Source organism: Etheostoma cragini, chromosome 8 (genome assembly GCF_013103735.1).
Source record: "Etheostoma cragini isolate CJK2018 chromosome 8, CSU_Ecrag_1.0, whole genome shotgun sequence".
Taxonomy (NCBI): Eukaryota; Metazoa; Chordata; class Actinopteri; order Perciformes; family Percidae; genus Etheostoma; species Etheostoma cragini.
Genome location: NC_048414.1, coordinates 7087638 through 7109043, shown reverse-complemented (window position 1 = coordinate 7109043; position 21406 = coordinate 7087638). Strand labels below are relative to the sequence as shown.

The window sequence follows — 21406 nt, the reverse complement described above, 5'->3', positions numbered from 1 at the left end:
CACAACAGGAAGTCATGGTCAGTGTGCCAGAATTATGTCGAGAATACAACAGAAAGGGAGCGCAAATTATGTGCTAAATTCATTTAATTGAGAATTGGCTCGTGCACTTCGCAGCATATAGGGTATATAATTTATAAACCTTTTTTCTATTTGTGTATGTGTGACTAAACTATTATTATTATTATGCAGTGTACCAGTGTACCATGGTGTTGTACATAAAATCTTTAAATAAAAAAATGTTTATTGATCATCCCCATTGCCACATTGTTTGAATCAGAGCACTAGAATATGACAGCATGTTTTATAATCTTGAATATAGCCAGACTGTGTCCTGTTGAACCATCCTCTCCGTGACCCGCCCATCCGCCGCTGCTGCCTGATCTTGGTCAGGTGTTCGTTGTACAGCGACGTAAACTTTGGATTAGGAAAACTGAGTGGATTTTGAGTCGGGACAAACAAAGTCGAAGACATGCTCAGACGTATACTTCAAATGGTAAGCTTTTGTTTCAACAAAGTCAACTATATCGCTTTTGTTGTGTTAAACTGAGACGTTTTCCTAAAGAGACACAGGCCTATCCTTGTCTGTTTTCATGGTGGGGACGCGCGTTTTAATACACAGTGTGTAGTGGGTGGGCGGGGTTTTTGTTTTTAGCCAACGGGAGTTCTTCGATTGGAAAAAAAACACCGCTCCACCGTCAGATCGGAGTAACCATATCAAGCGCTACTTGTGTAGGCTTGTCACAGCTAGCCATCAAATGCTAACTTGGTTCGATTGGTTGATGCTAGCTACCACTGACAGAGATGCAGCAAGCTAGCTAGTACATGTCTATGTAATGCAGTAGAAAACTAATTAGCTAAACTGTCCAACTTGCCAGGGCTAGTCGACTTAGAAATAACGTAGCTAGCTAACGTGCTTGGTCCCTGCATCATTTTATTTTCATGATTTCGGTTAGCTAGCTAGCCATATAATATCAGTTAATTCATCACATGCTAACGCTGACGTTAGCCACAGATTGACAGTGGAAGTTCCGTGTCAGCTTGGTGACCGCACCACGAAAAAAAGCATGCATTTTTTTTAATTGAGCTTATAAAGTAAAGGTTATTTGTTTTAATGTTGACATGGTTGTTTGGACAGACTACTAGCTTGCCACTACATTTACATGAGGGAGTAACAGAGAGGTTGGCTAGCAACTTGGCTAGCTTCTATTTAGGACTACATTTACCACAGGGCATTGCTGTGTACACATTGAAGTCCCGGCCTGCTTGTGTGTTAACCAGGAAAATATAAAGAATAGGAAACATTATTGACAAAGCTGGCTACCGTTAGTTAACGTTAGCCCGTTAGCCGTCCTGAAGATTTTTAAATATAATTTACAGTTTGACGGTTGGTTAATAATTGATAACAAATATACTCTATCGCAATGTAATTCATGTAGAATGCTACAGGCTTGGCACTTATGACGTATGTGATAAGTAATGACTGTTGCTGCTTTCTATTTTCCTTGCTTAACGCTTCTAACCCATCTCTGAAACGCGTGTAACCAGTAAAATCCTTCTTAAAACCTTTTATTTATTTATTTTTAAACAGGAAGAGTCTGCTCTTCATTTAACCAATGTATGCACAGACAAGATGTCAATTATCCAATGAAAATTGGACACATATGGCCAGTGTCTGAGGAATGCTGGACCTCCAACACAGAAACTTCAAAATAAAAGTATACAAAATATTTCTTAAACAAAAAGTTACTACACTATCAAAACATTGTGAATATTAAGCATTGAATAATAAACGTGTACACCACACGGGAGTAACTGAAAAACTCTTTAATTGAATAACTATTAAAATAACACAAAACTAGCTAATAGTTAACATATTTATTAATTCCCCTCAAATGTAACCTTCTGAGATTAATCCAATACAGCTGTCCCAGATATTCTTTGTCAATACTATTAATAGAGAAATCCATTATTGAATGTTTGGCCTACAAAAAAACGTATGTTCTACGATCTTCTTATGAAACTCTTTCCAGTTCCCCTATTTTTTACATGTACAGCTAGTGTGATTACAACTACTGGTTTAGATCACATTCTATGTTCCACAGATAATTTGGGTATTTATATTTATAATTGCCCCTCTGACTGGATGGCTAAAACTTGCTGTTGACACAATTTCTACCCTAGATGTGATGATGAACCCTTTAAAATTAGGCTTAGGCCTACCTCCATAAATGTTTTGGTCTTCTTGAGTCACATGTTCCCTTTTTTTTTCAAAAACAGGATTTAAAATCCCTGTTCAGAAAATGTTCCCAACATCCTTAATTTGTCATCATTTTTGTCACAGATCACCTTCAGTCTTGCTAATTGACTAGTAGGCCTTTTTTTTCAAAGAGGGTGAATGCAAAATGTTTTCATGTTTAAAGTGTATTTGGATCTGCATGTTTTGTGTACAGATAGAAAATGAAATTTCTACCAGTTCAAACCACGTTGATATCCACATAATTCCCTTTGTCCATGCAGGTAATGTAAATGTGGCGTTTGACATGTAGTCATTGAGATACTGAATCTTAAAACCTAGAGTCTATTCTTAAAACATGCATATAGGTCAGGGATTGTCAGGACCTGTAACCTAAAGGGATAACTGTTAGGAGGCCAAACAAAAAATATTTTATATTAATTTATATGATTTTTTAATTACTATTTTTTTTTATACATAAATCTACAGCAGACCCGTAAAGTAGCTGGTTATTTATTCAAACCGTGTAGCTAACAACAGACGTTTTTGAGGGTTTAGGGCTTATGTTTAGAGATGTTCCGATACCAGTATCAGTACCGCCTCTGATACTGCCTAAAATGCTGGTATGGGTATGGGGAAGTACTGGAGTTTATGCACTGACGATACCACATAATAAAGCCCTAAAGAAAATCTGTGTTAAAGTAGTTTTTTATGTTCTTTTTCTGTTATAGCTGACTTGTCAAACTGGATGAAAAAAGAAATTTCTACGGCATTCATTGTTTGCTTTTGTTCATGTTTCACAAAGACTTTAACCATAGCCAGGCCGACAACAAATCACATCATCATATCACATCCAGATAGGGACAGTAGTATACAGTTGTTTAAACATAATAAAATATATAACACACTGGTATTAGATCAGTACTCTGTATTGGCCAATACGCAAGTTATCAAGTATCAGTATCAGCAAGTATCAGAATGGTTATCGGGGAAGCAAGAAATGGTATCGGACCATCTCCACTTACATTATATGAAACTATCTTATTATGATAGTCAGCTCTCTTGTACATATCTGTCCTCCATCTAAAAATGTCTGTGAACCACTGACTTTGTTCATTACATGTCAGTTTATGGCCACGTTGCTAATAAAGATTACAGTACATTGTATTACCATATCATGGCGGGACTACTTTATCACCTTTGACAAGAATATGCTTATATTTGCAGCACTTATGTTGCAGATTTCAACATATTTTAAACTGTGCTTAATGGTGTACTAGGTAGACAAAAATCATGTTGGCAGCCTATGTCAAGACAGGGTAGGCTAATAAACCAGTAAAAAAAAGTAAGGTTCCTGTTAATGCCTTTTGTTGAATTTCTTATTATTTATATTTTGGTAAAGCCAGTGTAGTGCTGTTTCTTGCATGTTGTTTATGTGCGTTGGGTCAAGGGTTGTTCCATGATGCAAATGCTTAGCCTGCCTTCAAATGGGTGTTGTTTGTCTACCATCCATTAGGCTCTGAGAGGACTCTGTCCAGAGTGCTCAAAGTCCCCCTCCCACCTCACAAACCTGATTGATCCACGTAGTCTGTCACCAGCCCAGGCAAACCCGTTTTGTGAATGGACCACCAGTGGCACTTCAACTACATACTTGTGTTTCAAGCAAGTAGACTGAGCTGATTTGAAGTGACCCTATTCCAGTCTACTTCCGAGCTGTGTAGAGAGCAGAGTAGACCACGTAGTTGCAGTAATGCATGTATAAACACTCAGCGTAAAGTCACATAATAGTTAACAATCACAAAGTTGAAGTGGACTGTATGCCTGTAGTTATCTAGAAGGTCCAATTGCTGGCTAGTCAATTTCCTTGCAGAAGCTATCATGAAAACATCTGCAACAAGGTTATTGTATAGTAAAGGGAAGTCAGGTCACGGTCAAGGATACAAAAACATTTCAACAGTGAATATCCTTATCATAAAGTCAGTCGTAGAAAATAGATACGGCACAGCCACACATTTCTGAGAAGAACAATAGAGATAGACCAGAAGTCTATGGATACACAGATAAGAGACACTGTGCTTCCTTACTTTTGCCAGGGTGCTTCACCTGTTGCAGTTGTTTTACTGTTGCAAAACAAAAAACTTACTTGAGATCTGGGCTACTGTTTTCCAAAAGTTTTGGTAGACTCTGAAACAAAGTAAAAGAAGGTTCTAAGCTCTAATAAAATCTTAGTGGAGCATTTGGCAGTCCTACTAAATGTTTGGTGCCAAATATGGCACATCCGCAGACATTGAAGTCAGAGGTGTGTATGAAGTTCCAATGTCTCTGAAAATACTAGTGCATTAATTTATTAGAGAAACATTTAACTTTGTACTTAAAATATGTACAAAAAAAGGACAAATATCATCTCCCTACCATTGCTCAACTGCTTCTCTCAGGCATTTCAGTTATTTAACAAAGGTGTACAAAGTGCTTTTATACATTCAGACTAATCAACTCTCTCCTCTCCAGACTCCTGGGAAGGGAGGGTCCCAGAACGCAGAGTCGGAGCAGTCCAGCACAGACCTTAACCATGATCAGACGTCTGAGGTAACACAGACATGGCATGGTTTTTTTTCTTAATCGATAACTTTTTCTAGCTTTTTTTTTTTTTCCTAACATAGAAGCAGAGCTGCAGAGTGATTATCACATGGTTTTGATTCCTACGGTGTGTTTCTGTGTTCAGGGCTTCATCTGTCCTCAGTGCATGAAGTCCCACAACTCTGCAGAGGAGCTGTTCAAGCACTATCAGCTGTTCCATGACACCGGAGAACTTCCCACTCATATGGCACCCACTCGGTGAGATATAGAGATATTGGTGTTGAAATAATTCTGACAATGAGTCTGATCTCATGGTGACAGAAGTTTAGTTTTGTGAACGTGCTCTCTCCTCCTTTTTAGGGAAGACCTTACAATGCTGCGGCAAGAGGTTCAGGACCTGCATACTACTCTCAAGGTATGGTGGGGTTTCCGAACCCAACAGAGGTTTGTCAATAGTCGGTCCAATAAATACTTTATCTGTGTGTGTGTTTTCGCCTGATTAGGAGGAAAAGTGGTTCTCTGAAGAGCTCAAGAAGGAGTTAGACAAAGTCCAAGGACAACTGAAGCAAGTAATTCCTTCAAGATATTTCATATACATTATTATGGCTTTCTGAATTTAAAACCGGTTGAGAAAACATGATTGCAATGCTTACTCTTACTGTACATGGTTCTCTCTTTCCCTCCATTCCACAGAATGATGGACAGGCTGTCTCAGAGGATGCAGGTAGGTGACATTATATTTAATATAACTTTTGAAAAAGATCTCATCCTGACCATTTATCACTAATGTGTGGCGCTCTTTTCTCAGCCCTGGAAAAGAAGTTGAACGAAGCGGAGACCGAAAAGTTCAACATCAAGCAGATGAAAGACCTGTTTGAGCAGAAGGCTGCCCAGCTGGCCACAGAGATAGTAGGTTAGTGTGGCGCCATGAAACTGGGAGGCCTGTTTCTGCATCATTTACCAACACGCCTTTACTAGACCTACTCAATCCACCCATTGTGTGTTTATCTTGCAAAAATTGTTTCTTCAGTATTTGGGTTTTACAGACCAAACGCATGGGTGTTGCGTTTTACACTGATTTCCTTAAATCCCTCAAATAATGTGAACAAGTCTAATAATTGTCCTTATTTGATTGGGATGTTAAATATGTTGAATCAGACTTAAAGTCCCGCTATGATGAGGAGAAGAGCCTAAGGGAGGCTGCTGACCAGAGGCTGGGCCAACTGACCGAACAGCTACAGAAAGAGAAGCAGGAGAACGAGAGACTCCAAACAGAACTGGTACAGCACGCACTAAGTTTCCCTTTGTCCTCTTGTAACTAGGCTTGAGACAGACTTTGTACTCTGTGTAGACCTTTCATGAATGTTCGTTCTTTAGAGGTTGAAAGAATAATGTTGAAACGACACAATGACACCGGTTTTGCTGTGAGGTGGAAGAATCAAAGCAGATCAGTTCACCGTTGTTATAGAAACGTGAAACAGAACTACATCTGTTCTTTTAAGTAAAGTCGTGCGTTCATTTTTTTTTTACTTATATGGAGCAAGAGGCTACATGCAAACATATATAGGTTTGGTTCTAGAGCTTCAAAGATCCATATTCACGTGAACATTTCAGCTATTACTAAGGATCTAGTTTGGATTGATCGTGATACCAAAAAGCCTGTTGTCTCCACTGTCTGCCGCTCAACTCTCACTGCTTTAACACAGTGCCCCTCCTCTGCCCCCTAGCTGCAGCGACCGGGAGTGGAGGATGTGGAGGTACTGCAGAAGGAGCTGGTGCAGGTCCAGACACTGATGGACAAACTGACCCGTGATAAGGAGGAAGAGTCTGAACGTCTCAAAACCCACTACGAGAAACTGCAGGCTGACTACGCTACCTCAGAAGTGAGGGGCCCAAAACACCTGATGTCTTGTCTGTTTCTGACTTTACTCACTGTTCCCTCCTACAGTGTATTTGGCACATAAACACGCACACCGATTCCCTTAGTTTGCATAATCACCTACAAGACTGTAGTGTTGATGCAAGTAATAGTTCAGTTGTTCTAATTCTGCAGTCCGCCCAGGCCCACCCACTGCATTCATAAGATTCATACTCAAAAATAGCGCTGAAAAACTTTATGAAATAGTTTAACTATAGCTATGACATACTGAATAGAACATATTTCTTACTAATCAATGCCTGGTGAATAATGCAGCCTTATTTCCGGCATTTTTTATCCCAGAAGGAGAGGAGAGTTAATAAGGAGCTCCAGGCCCCGAACCGCTTCTTCTGCACGTCACTGCAAATTATCCCAAAAGATTGTATTTAGAATATTGGTTGCCAAATTATAAAAACTATCAAAAACGTTCTGGTTTTCAAACATTCTGTGGCTCCTAGGATATTAATTGACAAGTGGCTTTGTTAGAGTCTTCCAGTAGTTTGAAACAGTAACTTTAATCCATTGAGGTTGAAGTTCCACAGAGTGATATCTTGTTGAAAGTTTTTGCGGTCAGCAGCTAGTCTACAAGTTGGCCAGCGACACATCAACATGGTATCTAAAACATAAGGCATCAGCTAAGGTTACATTCAGGTTCATGCATTGTCTGCACCTGCAACAGTCTACAGCAAAAAGCAAACTCTTTTTTGTAAATTAGGTTCGGCTTAATGTCGCCACAGCACAGTGCTGTCACCATAAAGTACGGAAAATTTGTGATACATTTGATTATTTATTCAATCATGGGGCATCTCGCTCTGTGTTACAGATTGGCTGTTGTATCGTGACTTACCTTTGTCTGTGTCTCTTTCCCTCCCTTTCTTCTTCTGCTCCTCACTTACTTAATCCCTCCACAACATTCACTCTTTCTTCAAGATTCGTAAACACGAGGTAAAACATGTTGTTTCAAGTTGGGCCCAAACTCGCTTTCATCTTTTTGAGTTTCTATAAGTTTAAAAAAGTTTTCAGAAAGTGATTTATTTATTTATTTATTTTTAGCGCATGTTACCTCATGTTTTGGTTTTGTGCGACTGAATCCTGGTCGTTACTAATCCATGTTGGGTTTTCTTTCTTCTTTTATGTTAGTTGTTTACCGTGGTGCTTCAGCTCTTTGAATGTGCACTCAATGGTTTGCGAAAGAGTGTAACATGTGTGTCTTTTGTATTGCAGATGACCATATACCAACTAAAAGCAGAGCTAGAGAAGGGTCCACAGGAAGCAGCTGTTTACACACAACAGATCCACCAGCTGCAGAGCAGTCTGAATAACTTGCAGCAGGAAAGCCAGGTACCACACACAACGGCAACTGCAATTGTGAAAGTTTTGGGACTCTCAGCACTGCAAACTATTTGGTTCTTACCAAGATGAAAAAAAAACTTTGATTTAGAAGTGTTGCATAATTTATCTTGTTTTAAGAGTGAACTTTGTATTTTAAGACTTGAAGTTTACAGTATAATCTTAAATCAAGCAAGCTTGTCAAGTGAAATTATCTTGCTGTATGGGCAGATAATTTCACTTGTTTTGAGTACCGTTTTCCTCAGATTTGGTGTTTTTATCTTGTTTTTAGACTCGTCTTTTGGCAGAAAGCCGATTACAGCACAAACATGTCAATGCAATAGATTGTGTAAACTTTACTTCAGTAATGTCACTAAGCCTCGCTAGCTGCCCCTCAAGAACAGAGCAAGCCATCTCAGTTTCTGTAAACCTTCCTCTGTTGCTCGTCATCGGGCCTTATCACAATGCCACGCTGTCACCAGCCCTCTGTGGCAACGTAGACATGTTATCACACGCAGCTCTATAATTAAACCAGCAGGGGGATCTCTGCCATGGCAGTTTTGTCACTAGGGGTAAAATACAATCACAGGTAACTGCCCTGGTGCAATGGGAACTGGGGAATGGAAGCACAGGGTTCCTGCCAGAGATTAAATCCTCCCACATCAGGCATGTCAAGGCCCTCCCTGGCAAGTAGGTTCCCGGATAAGAGTGGAATAACCCAACTGGATATCTAGTGTGTTGCCCCCAACCCCATACTTCAGGGTTATACTTCAGGGCCTGCCAGCAGCAGCTGGCAGGCCAGTATGTGAAGTGTTGTTCACATACCAAGTTATTCAAAGATCTGTGTCGTAAACCTTCCCCTAGAAATGCCATACTTCACTTTACTTTTGACTCTTGACAGACAGTTGTTCTTTTCCATAGCTTATATCGCATGAGTTGTGGGTGTTGCTGCTCCTATCACTTTAACTGTTTAAATTTAAAAAAAGACAAATGGTTCATGTTACGGTGTGGCTCAAAAACAAACTTTCTTACACTTTTCAAACGGCTTTATCCTTTTCATGAGACCCTGCTCACTCAAGTAAAGTTGGAAAAAATATGTTATATTACTCGCTATTGTTTTTTCATTGCTTATTTTCACTTTCAATCCTACTCAGGGACGGCTTTCACTCCAGTAGTTTCCAAACTGCTAGGCAATCTGCCTCATGTTGCCCTTTCCTGTTCCCACAGAGCCTGTCTGAGAAGCTTGCACGTAAGGTGAAAGAGTATCAGAAACTGGAGGAGCGTCTGGATGCCGAGAAGGCTGCCAAGAAGGGAGTTCAGAGCAGCCTGAGAGAGAGGGAGCTAGAGGTTCAAGAGCTCCAGGCTCGGGCCACAGGGGCAGAAGCTTCCTTGCAGAAGGCCCAGACGGAGCTTGGAGAGAGGGCTGAGGAGGTGTCAAAGTTGAAGAGTGAGATCACGGAGCTGGAGGTGAAGCACGCAAAGCTGAAGGTTGAGAGGAAACAGTTGGAACAGCAAAGGGAAGAAAAAGACAGCCAAGGTGCTCAGCAGCAGACTGAGATCAGTCAGGTAAGTAGGGAGGACAATGATCACATCATGCAGGGTGACGTGAGAGGAAGATGTTGATATACTAATGGGTGACAAAAGAAGAAATCAACATCAACAGTGTTGGTAAGGTATTTGGTCACCATTAGCCTCTGGAACAGCTTCAGTGCGCCTTGTGATAGAGTTTCCTGATCTCTATTGGAGGGATGAACACTATTCTACTTTATACTATTAGCTTTGAGGATCTGTTCCACACATGGGCAGCAGTTTTCTACGCTATAACAATTGGCTGTACACAGACACCTGCACAGAGCCTACATGTAAACCCTCTGATGGCATTTACGACCTTTGAGCACTTGCGGACATGGACAGTATCATTTCTGGCTTAACGCTGCACCCAAAAATCTTCCATAGTTTTTTTTGGACTGTTAGATCATATATGATTTGTGTCATTAACATACTTGTCAACATATTTAGTAGCCCGTCCAGTCCTTGTGTTGTTCTCATCATGTCAACACACTGCCGGATTGTAGCCTCTCCAGCAGCACGTACTGAGAACCAGGGTCGGGAAGGGAGCCAACAAAGAAAGAAATCACAAATAATAATGGCATAGATGTCACGCGGTGATGTGTTTAAAACCAAAGTCAAAGAAGATTCTAGACATCAGGTTTCCTGATCCAAGCATCTGCTATATTTCTTGGTGTTAACATTGTTGCTATGTTCCATCTGAATCATCTCCCCCCTCTTCTCTGTGCCCTTCTTAGCTACACACCAAACTGCTGGAGACGGAGAGGCAGCTGGGCGAGGTGCAGGGTCGTCTCAAAGAACAGAGGCAGCTGTCTGGGGAGAAACTAAAAGACCGCGAGCAGCAAGCAGCTGACCTGCAGCTCAAACTGTCCCGTGCAGAAGAACAGGTAGGCTGATGTTAAAGTGTGCATTGTAAGATATAATGTATGCTGGGAGATATGCAAGTGTGTTTAGGTTAGGTTTATGTAACTGTTTATTTGACTGATACTATGGAAACAGTAAGATGCATAAAATGAAATTAGCAGTGTATTTAGGCGTACAGTGATGAAACAAAACAAATACAGGAAAGTGAAATAAAAGTGACTTTGTGTGCCACTTGTGTAGTTGAAGGAGAGTGCCAGTAAGAATACAGACCTGCAGCACCAGCTGGAGAAAGCCAAGCAGCAGCACCAGGAGCTGCAAGCGCTGCAGCAAAACACTAACGGCAAACTCCGCGAGGCACAGGTACCCCTTTAAACCTAACCCTAACCTCTGGAGGGCGTAAAGCCAAGAGGGTCTGACCTGTACAGTGAGTTTTCAAACCACCATGAGTTTCTACTCATATAACTGTGTGACGTAGTACAACAAGAAGAGGTGATAATACTGTCATGATTGTTTCATTGTTTGATATTTAACTTGAGCTTACTCACTGATGAAGCTATTCTCCATCATTGAGTAGTCTAAAACGTAGTACATTACATTATGCAGGGGCCGGGTTAGCTCAGTTTGTAGAACAGACGCACATAAGCAGCGGTCGCTTGAATCTGACCCATGGCCCCTTGCTGCATGCCATTTCCACTCTCTATCCCCTTTCCTCTCTTCATCTGGCCTGTGGAAGTATCCCTTTTTTAATTTTATTGATTATTTTTTAAGATTATTGATTGGCATGAAAGGGGGAGAATGATGGGGGATGACACACAGCAAAGGGCAGCAGGTTGGATTTGAACCCAGGACTCAGCCAACATGGGGAGAACGCTCTTACTGGGTGAGCTAGAGGTTGCCCAAGCAAAGTATTTCTTTAAATGTTATTTTACTGTAACTAAACAAAAGTAGGTGCCACATGACAAAGTTGCCTTATATATTGGTACAAAAAAGTATACAGTAATTGGAATATTATTAACAGCCCCTGTGTGTAGAAGCTTGATTAGACTATTGTTAGCAGTACATTTTATCCATTCAAAAACAAACGGGTATAGTATGCCTTTGTATGGTCTACAGTACATCTCAATATGTATCTCGCACATAACATAAAAGAAATATTTCTGCAAAAATACCTAATGTCATCATTGAACTACTCTGCCTTCATGCTGCAGAATGACCTGGAGCAGGTGCTGCGTCAGATCGGAGATAAGGACCAAAAGATCCAGAATCTGGAGGCTCTGCTGCAGAAGAGTAAGGACATTGTGAGCCAGCTGGAAGCCGAGAGAGATGACCTGTGTGCCAAGATCCAGGCCGGCGAGGGAGAGACGGCTGTGCTCAACCAGCTAAAAGAGAAAAACCTTGCACTACAGGAACAGGTGGATGCCCCCCACACACGCTCTCTTTCAGGTCCAGGTCCACGTTCATGTTGCGGTCACTTCTCTGTAGTAAAAAAGTAATATTCCATAAGACCACCCCTCACACAACTAATACATGTATTGTCACAGCTAAAGCCTGCTGTGTAGATTAAAACATATAGAAATCATACAAAAAAGCCATTACCCTTAGCAATAACGACAGGGACCGAGTTGTCATTTTTGAGATTTGAGATTTTCTCTAAATGTGGGTCTTAAAGGTCACACAGTTGACAGACAAGCTGAAGAACCAGTCGGAGAGCAACAAGCAAGCCCAGGATAACCTACATGAGCAGGTCCAGGAGCAGAAGACTCTGCTGCGTTCAGCCCAAGACCGAGCCCACACACTGGAGACCTCCGTCACTGAACTCACCGCCCAGCTCGCAGACAGCAAGGAGAAAGTCGCCCAGCTGGATGCTCAGGTAAGCCCCTTGACAAACATGTCCAGTTTGTATCAATAGACAGATTAGAAGGACTGATCCTTAAACACTATGTTGTCCTACAGATTCTTTTATAAAAAGAGAATAAGGTTTTGCTTTTGTTTTGCTTTTGTTTTCTTCAGCTGAAGGCAAAGACAGAGATGCTGCTATCTGCAGAGGCAGCCAAGGCTGCTCAGAAGGCAAACCTGGAAAACAACCTGGAGACTGCTCAACATGCACTGCAGGACAAGCAGCAGGTTAACGTCTTTTTTGTGCCAGTGATGTTGTGACACCCTATGTCTTGTACCGTCCTTTGAAAATAGATGCCAATTCCTGACATATATGTGTTGTTTTCTTCCTCCTCCCACTGTACTATACTCACTTTTCCCTCTCGTGTCCTGCATCCTCTCTCTTGTAATGTAAAGGAGCTGAATAAAGTTCAGAAGAAGGTGGAGGAACAGACCCAGAGGCTCAAGGAGAGACAGGAGCAGTGCACACAGATGGACGCCTGTCTGAAGGAATGCAAAGACAAACTACTGGCCTCAGAACAGCGTATAGAGAAGCTGGAGGGGATCAATAAGGTTTGTGATTGCGAGTACCTGATGCTGGACTGTAAGAAGGGATCATCTTAGGTCTAAAATGTTACTGTCTCTTATGCACTCAGTATGCATAGATCTGGCTTGTTCTAGATTAATCTTGTGTTTTAATTTGATAGAAATTGGAGTCACAGGTTGGAGAGTTGCAGGCCACACGGGACCAAGTGCAGCAGGAAATGCAAAAGCTGCAAAAGGAGGGGTCAGAAGTCCAACGGAAAGCCAAGGAGCTACAACTCTCGCTGGAAACTGAGAAAGCAGGGTGAGATTAACTGCACTGGTGCATTACTTTAAATAAAATCTGATTTAAGATTTGCAAGTGAGTAATACACGCATGCAAACACATCTGTGACAAACCCTCTGTCGCAGTATTTTAGTGATAATCCAACCATACGCTATTCTGTTTTTTGGTTTCTTTAACCGTGTTTTAATTAGTTATCCCTAATACAACATATATGGCGTGCCACTGTTAAGGGCTACAACACTACAAGAGGAATTGAAGAAAAAAGTGGCTGCTTTGAGTGACGTTCAACTGCAGCTGGAGCGCAGTGAGGAGGACAAAGCTGCTCTGAAGTTGGATCTGGACAAGATGAGCCAGGAGGGAAAGATGAAGCATGCAGAGCTGGACAGGAAAGCTCAGAGCCTGACAGTAGACTTACAAAAGGCCCAACAAGAGAAAGAGGCTCAAAGGAAGGAGCTTGCCACTACGCAGGAAAGTCTAGGAAAGGCTAATAAGGCACTAAAAGAGAGTCAGAGTCAACTGGACACAGAGAGGAAGAACCATAAGTCAGCAATGGAGGAGAAAGTAGGTTCAGTAAGCTGCTGTTTTCCATTTTTTAACATAGGGACATTTGTCTTGGTGTGACAAATAACCACCTCATTACATCACCGGGACATTCAAAACATTAATTAATCTGTCCTAATCCTCAGGAAAAGTCCAATGAGAAGGCCAGACAAGAGCTTCTTAAGAATAACGAGGCCATCACCAAGGCAATGAAAGAATCTAAAGATCAGTTGGAGCAGATGGGAGAGGTAGGCCTCTGATAAATAGGAAGATCAAGCGTTTTTGTTTTGAATGTTTGTTTGAACCTACAGTCCTGCTGTGTGTCTACAACTTTCAGGCAGAGAAAAAGTTGAAGGTGCAGCTGACCACGTTGGAGCAGCAGCACTTAAAGGCTCAGGGGGCACTGAAGGGAAAAGAGAAAGAGTTGGAGAAGTTGCAGGCACAACTTAAGATGTCCCGGGGGTCCTTTGAGGAGGAAGTTAAGAAGCTGGAGGGCCAAGTGGCAGACTTACAAGAAGTTAATGTCAAGAAGGCAAGTAACATTTTTAAATCACTTATACAGACACGCATACTGCTGTCATCGTACTCCAACAAACAGCTACACTTCCTACAATTTGAGTAGATTGATATTGCTATATTTACTGTATTTTCTGTATTATGTGTGAAAGTATATGTGCGCTGCTTATAGGGATTATGATTTTTAATGTGTGCATTTGACTCATACCTCCAGACGGAAGAGGAGAGTAAGCTGAGGGCTCAGGTGTCAGATCTTGGCAAGGAGCTGGCCTCTGAGAACAGTCGGACGACAGAGCTGCAGAAGGATTTGCAGCAAAGGCAGGAAAGCCTCACTAAGCTTCAGTCTGACTTCTACGGCAAGGACTCTGAGGTCTCTGCCATGCGTCAAGATCTCAAGGTAAGTTAGGATGGAAGGTTTAGAAGAGTAGAGACTGATAATGGCTTAATTCACTTTACTAATTTATTCAATTGCTACAAGGAGTTTTTATCTAGCTATGAAACTATCTCAATGTAATACTGATGCCAATGTGAAACCCACATAAGCAAACAAGAATATCAGCGAGATATTGGCTATTTCTACATAGTTATTTTTAACGCCTGCCACCGGGTCTGGTGCCTCGCTGCTCCCCGGTACCCGCCGATCTTGATTGTTCCGGTGAAAGACAAGGTGGTGGTCGGGAGGATCTTCCAAGTGATCCACGAAGAACTTCACCTTGACTTCAACAGGACGTTCCACTGCGTGTTCGGGCGGACAGAGAGAAGCGGCTGCGGGCTGAAGCTCACCCCCCGCTTTCATGGGAGCCAATAGGCCATATTGCTAGGAAGAACCAGGACTGAGCGGGGTCAACTGCCAGACCTTGTTGCAGGAAAATGAGAGCTTTTCTTATTGGGGTTTGGGAGCTGCAGATTTGTATGACACGAAGAAGTGGTGCTCATGGAAAGATCACTGCTTTTGTCTACAGGGGCCGAAATCATCACAAAAAGTTTCATGTAGTAACTTCAAGGAGGTTAAATGTTGACTCCAGAAGCTGTTATGCTACATCCCTTTTTATTCTAAGTGATGGATTAAGGCTAGGGAGGGCAGTTGAAGATTTTGGACTTGTAGACCGATAAACAAAATCAACACACACTCTTCCTAAGCAGTTCCCATAGTCCCTGCTGCGCTTGTTGATTTCTCTGTTGGCCTTTCTCAATGAGTGCATTTGACCTTTGTTTGACTGTAGGCGTCAGAGGAGAAGCTGAACTTGGCTCAGGAAGAGCTGGCCGCTAACCGCAACCATCAGACAGGTTTAGAGGCTCAGATCCAGGAGCTGCAGGCGGGCCGGGGCTCGTTGGAACAGGAGCTGGTAAAACGGGGCCAGAAGCTCCAACAGCAAGAACAAACCCTGAAGGAACTTCAGAAGCAACAGGTCAGACAAACAGATTAACCCACATAGTAGGGATGTAACGATTATCAGTGTTGACGGTAAACCACGATAAAAATGTTAACGATAACAATCACGTTTTCATTTCAAATACCATTAATATCACGGTGGATTACCACGGTGTGGAAACCTCGTGTTGAATCCTTCCTAGCTTCAACCTAGTCTCCTAAAGTTGCTGCGCAGGCGCACTGCGTAGCCTACAACGTTTCTGAGTCTAAAGCATGGGCATATTTTGGTCACTAAAGAATGCCAAAGGACATTTGGTTGAAGATAGTTATACTCTCTGCAGAACGTGCAGGAAAAAATTTGCTGTTAAAGGCGTTAAACACACTTAATAATTATACCATGACAATACTGAAAACAGTGATAATTTTGGTCACTAAAACCCTGAGGTTGATTTTTCATACCATTACATCCCTAACACATAGACACATGATATGACTTGATATGACTAAGTTTGTGTATTGTAACTGCTTGTTTACCCAGGGTCAAGTAAAGGAAGAACTGGAAAAGGAGAGGAGTAAGCTGGAGGAGCTGAACAAAGCCAAGAGTGTCCTTGAAAAGAATAACACAAGACTGACTTCTGAATTAAAAGCCGTAACTGAGAAGAGTGAGAAGGTCAGTCACTTTTCATCTAACTACCTTAGTACCTCACTCACTCACTCACTCACTCACTCACTCACTCACTCACTCACTCACTCACTCACTCACTCACTCACTCTTTGGATTTAAAGGGGAACAGAGAGGCTTCAATATTCCTCAGAAAAATAGTTCATAGTAAAATGTCTGCCCCAGACTGGCTGACATGACTGGCTCCCCATGCTTGTGTCTTATATAAACAGCTTAACTCATGAATACTGCAGGACATCCTGGCCACATTCTTTAAAGTTGTAACTGTGCCTGCTTGAGTTGATAATTTGACTTGAGCATTGGATTTCTAAGTTCGTCAAAGCTTAAGATCTTAAGATCGGTCCGATGCTGTTGTCAGAGCAATCATTTCCTAAGCTCAAACCTGCTCAAGCCTTTTATAGTTTAAACCCACGGTTGAAATGAGCTTTCGGGGCACCCAGATAGCTCAGTGGGTAGAGCGGGTGCCCGTATACAGAGGTTTGCTTCTCAACGCAGCGGGCCTGGGTTCAAATCCAGCCTGCGGACCTTTGCTGCATGTCTCTCCCCCTCTCTCTCTCCCCCTTTCACATCTTCGGCTGTCTTCTCTGACTAATAAAGGGATAAAACCCCCAACAAATAACTTAAAAAGAAATCAAGTTTTTGCCTTTTTTGTTATATAGCTATAGGTGCCTTTTTAACAACAAAATATTGTACATTGAGCTACAGATTTGTTGTTCAGGAGCTGGGGGAGTTGCTGGAAGCCAAGCAGCTGTTGATCCAGCAGAAAGTGGAGCTGCAGGGTCAGTTGGAGGCAGCACAGAAGAGCCTGGAGCAGGAGCAGAAAGAGCACCAGGCCACCAGGGATAGCAGGAGCCAGCGAGAGGAGCAGCTCCGCGCACAAACCAAGATTGTCCAGGATCAGTTGGTAGGCTCACTTGCCAAATTCCGCCAAATGATTTTGAATCAGTGGATAAAATATAATTTACTATTTCTGCTCCTTTTTCATGACACCATCAATGCTTCTTTCCAAAGTTGGATGAGAAGCGAGCGAGAGAAGAGCAGGTGAAGCGTGGGGAGGAGGCAGAAGCTAAGATGGGTGTGCAGGTGACTGCTCTGAACGAAAACGTGGCCACGCTGAAGAGGGAGTGGCAGGGCAGCCAACGAAGAGTAGGCGAACTGGAGAAGCAGATCGATGAGCTGAGAGGAGAGATTGCTGTGCTGGAGGCCACCGTCCAAAACAACCAGGACGAGAGACGGGCTCTTTTGGAGAGGTGATTCGATAGTTTTTTCCTTTTTTAACAACATGTCAGGCTGCAAGCAATGACTCTTTGTTTTATTCAAATATGTAAACGCCTTTTATAGGCACTAGTACAATGCCCATTCTAAATGTGCCTGTTTGGAAAGTGCCTATAGTGTGTATAGCGGCCTACTATTGACTTACTGTGTCCTTCTACTTCAGAGGAAAACTTGTCCTACATTTACTTGACAGAGAATACTGCAGGTTCAGATGTACTAACACAGTATCACAATTAAAATGAAGCAGGAGTGGGTGGAAGGCAATATAAATAAGGAGAGTTTTTTTAAACTATATTTTAACGGTACTTTAACGGTATCGCATGTAGACAGGTAGTGATAAATGACGGCGGTGTTGTCTCGTTTTCATCATTATTATTGTTAATGAATTAACAAAAAGGCCACAGCCCCAGCCTCCACCTTGACCCCGACTGAATTTCGCGAAAGAGACTTCAGATGCAGTATCAGGGGACCACTAAGATTGATTGAAAAGCATCCAAAAAGCACCATGTCATGGGACCTTTAAAGTATGGATTTGCGTGGTAAATTTGTTAATTCAATTTCGTTAATTTTATTAATAAATTTAGTGTTTTAGCAGCAAGTTATCGGCAACCTGACCCAAATACAGGAAGTGGACCAAAAACAATGAAATTACTAGCCCGCAGTTCAACCTTGCACTCAATTTACAGACGTCTATTTGATTGACGGGATGATAACTTTCAGATCTATGACCTGTTCTGACCACACATCGCTGGTTCTCTGTGTGACAACATAGTCATCTCTGTCTTTCGCTCGCTGTCTGTCAGCTGCTCACATTGTTCGCCTTCTTCTAAAATATTGGAAATACTAAAGAAGAACCAGGAAACCCAAGACAATATAAATTGAATGTTGCTCCATTATTTCTGAGACCAGAAGTGTCCCAGAGTTTTGGATATTTGGTCCAATAAACGTGTCATGTGTTTACATTGTTTGGTGCGTTTGACAGTGAGTGTGAAAGCATCCCGAACCAAATGCCACAATGTTGCAACATCACCCCCAAATAGCACCGAGTCCACCAAACTTTAGGTGCAAAAGTGCCCTAAAATCTATTAATTATGTCGAGGTTAAGTAAGTAAGAGTAAGAAATGGCTTTAATCCCTCTGCTGTAGCACTTGTGGCTGTATTCATTGAGACGGCCGCCTAATGGTCAGGTGATAAGTTGAAAAGTTGGTAATCTATAGTCGGACCTTTGTTGCACAGAAGTTTTTCATTCAGCACATTCAGATTATTGAAACACTTGCATCCAGTGCCGGCTTCAGAAGTCACCAGGGTTCTTATGGTGTTAAACTTCTTTCTTTTTTTTATTCTTTTTTTTTTCTAAAGACTGAATCATAACTTCTGATGACATTCTGATCACCCAGGGCAATTGAACATTATTTTGCCCACATCTCTTCTAAGACTTTGCCTTTACAGTTTAAATTGTTTAAAGAACTTTATGTCCTTGTGCATAGCAAATGATGAATAATAATTCTTGTTTGAAATTCATTCATAGATATATATATACTGTGTATATAAGGCCTATTGTTAGTTGTTGCATGCGATTAGGACAAAGGTAGCAGAACATGGACGGCTGAGAGAGACAGTGTCAGCATACAATTCTGTACATGCAATATATTCAGTACATGGGGTTGAAGTTGCATGTGAGCGTATGGTGCATAATTGAATAGGTGCTATGTGATACAGCTGTTAACAATAGAGTGTTAGCACAGAGATGTGGTAAATAGGAATTTCCCAGAAGACAAATTGTAATTTCCCTAAACACTGTGCATAGTATTAATTAACAAGCCTATTATGCGGCCAGCCAAGTACTTCCTAAGCCACTAATGAACACGTGCACACACATCATCAGTGATCTGTGGTTGTGTTTGAGGTGTGTGAAGGGTGAAGGCGAGATAGAGAAACTGCAGTCCAAGGTGGTGGAGCTGAGGAGGAAGCTGGACGACACGACGGCAGCCATGCAGGAGCTGGGCAGAGAGAACCAGTCGCTCCAGGTCGGGGTCTAAAACTCTGCACGTCTTGTTGGAAGTTTACATTGAAGCAGAAAGCGATTGTCAACAATGTGTTGCTGTTGTTAGACGCTCAGGTTTTAACTCCCGCTGTGCCTGCCTGTAGATCAAGCAGTGCCAGAGTCTGACCAGGAAATGGGCCGAGGATCACGAGGTTCAGAACTGCATGGCCTGTGGAAAAGGTTTTAGCGTCACTGTCCGGAAGGTAAGATCAAAGGGATCTTAGGGACACACATTCGGGACACTCGTTTAACGTTCTAAATCGTAATGTATCTCTCTCTTTCTGTCCTTTTCCGCTGTGACTATCCAGCACCATTGCAGACATTGTGGCAACATTTTTTGTGGCGAGTGCTCATCGAGGAACGCCATGACACCGTCCTCTAAAAAGCCAGTACGGGTCTGTGAGACGTGCTTTGAGGAGCTCCAAGGCTGATTTCACTCCCCCACAACATCCCCCACCCCCTCCCCACTTCCTACTTCAGCGGGCAGAAGAAGGCGTGTCTTTCATATTCAATGTGCACTATTATGGACAAACCCCGTGCAAAGACTTCCCCCTACATTTGACTTCCAGCTCTCTTGTGGAGGGAAATAACTGAAGGGTTTTAATGAAGAGACACCAGAGCCCAGTAACTGGGATTGGGGTTGGATTTGGTTGGGATTGTCTGTATCTGTTTTTGTGCCTTTTGCTACGCCTGTTGACTGCCAGAGAGCGGAGGCAGCGGGAACTAAACACCATCCGTCTCTTTAAGTTCCTGTTCACCATCTCCATTGTTTTTTTAATTCATCAGTAAGTGTAAGGTGGTTGCCTGGTATGTTGTTAGTTGTTTGGTGTCAGTTGACAGGAGGTGTAAGGTCAGGGTGACACAGCAAGAGTAACTGGAGAAAGTAAATATTGTCATGGTGACGTTGAAAATCACTGCTGCCCTACAAAAGTAAATGCAGGTAACTATTTTGTCAAGAAAAGAAAAATGTGTAAATATCCAACATGACGTATTTTCTTTGTATAGCTAACCAATCTGATTACTAAGAAATTTCAATTCCGATTTTTATAGGAAGATACAGTGAATTAAAGTTGTCATCAAACATCTTTTTGGACATTCTTTCAGTTTAACTGTATTGATGTGTGTAATGCAGATTTGACCTACTCAACACATGTAATAAGTGTGCTGAAATAGTTGTTTTTTTGAGGAGCATACTTCAAATTAGCTTTCAGGAAATCATCATTTGTGCTTAAACATGATTACGACCAAAGCTTGTTAGCTTATCAGTACAAGTTATTAGTTTTAATCTAACTTTTTGTGGACGGGATTTCATAACAAATATTAGGTAGAGTTTTTAAATTTAGGAGTTTGCATTATGTTTTGTAAATTTGCATTAATAAAGATCACTAGATCCTTTTGTTAACATTGTGTTGCACCGTATAGAAGAGCAAATCAAGCAAACAGCTGACATTTTTTCCATAATTTTTAGTATTATAAATGTTCATCTGTAAAAAGAAAAACCCAGTTCATCTGTCAATTAATTCGCCAGCGATTTTTCTGTACAGGTCTAACTGATTAACTGTGACGTCAAATCAGTTACTGCAGGTTTCCTTTGTGCGGCAGCGTGTTTGTGTATTTGTTGGAATTGATGTAGTAAGGCTATCTCATGACCAAAGAATGTCTGCAGCAGGAATACAGCCGAGATTAAAACTCTGAGCTTGTTTCATATTTCAGTATTTTTTTAAATCACAGGGCCCTACGTTTTTACTTTGAACAGCACGATGACGATCTGAGAGGCTTTTAT

At 41.8% G+C, this 21406-nt stretch overlaps 1 protein-coding gene across 3 annotated transcripts; it reads left to right on the top strand.

Annotated features, from left to right (window-relative positions):
* Positions 1-330: 330 nt before the first annotated feature.
* eea1 (early endosome antigen 1) lies at positions 331-20605 on the top strand. Of its 3 annotated transcripts, XM_034879380.1 has the most exons (30): positions 331-493; positions 4742-4819; positions 4956-5068; positions 5171-5225; positions 5314-5379; positions 5504-5534; positions 5619-5723; positions 5969-6090; positions 6538-6693; positions 7659-7673; positions 7953-8069; positions 9285-9623; positions 10364-10513; positions 10731-10850; positions 11699-11902; positions 12160-12360; positions 12501-12614; positions 12783-12938; positions 13073-13212; positions 13425-13755; positions 13881-13982; positions 14072-14266; positions 14465-14647; positions 15474-15659; positions 16161-16292; positions 17023-17208; positions 17316-17554; positions 19486-19606; positions 19728-19826; positions 19932-20605. In XM_034879380.1, the coding sequence occupies exons 1-30, from the start codon at positions 470-472 to the stop codon at positions 20052-20054; spliced, it is 4203 nt and encodes a 1400-aa protein (XP_034735271.1). In that variant the 5' UTR covers positions 331-469; the 3' UTR covers positions 20055-20605. The 3 variants fall into 3 exon arrangements, with proteins under 3 accessions (XP_034735271.1, XP_034735272.1, XP_034735273.1); XM_034879381.1 differs by lacking the exon at positions 7659-7673; XM_034879382.1 differs by lacking the exons at positions 331-493; positions 4742-4819; positions 4956-5068 and having other exon boundaries at positions 5314-5375.
* Positions 20606-21406: the final 801 nt, after the last annotated feature.

Bases quoted from the DNA above. Each gene is read 5' to 3' on its own strand.
- eea1 (XM_034879380.1), top strand. From the start codon at position 470: ATGCTCAGACGTATACTTCAAATG. The intron at 14,267-14,464 runs GCAAGTAACATT...TCATACCTCCAG, and splicing joins AAGAAGTTAATGTCAAGAAG to ACGGAAGAGGAGAGTAAGCT. The intron at 14,648-15,473 runs GTAAGTTAGGAT...GTTTGACTGTAG, and splicing joins CCATGCGTCAAGATCTCAAG to GCGTCAGAGGAGAAGCTGAA.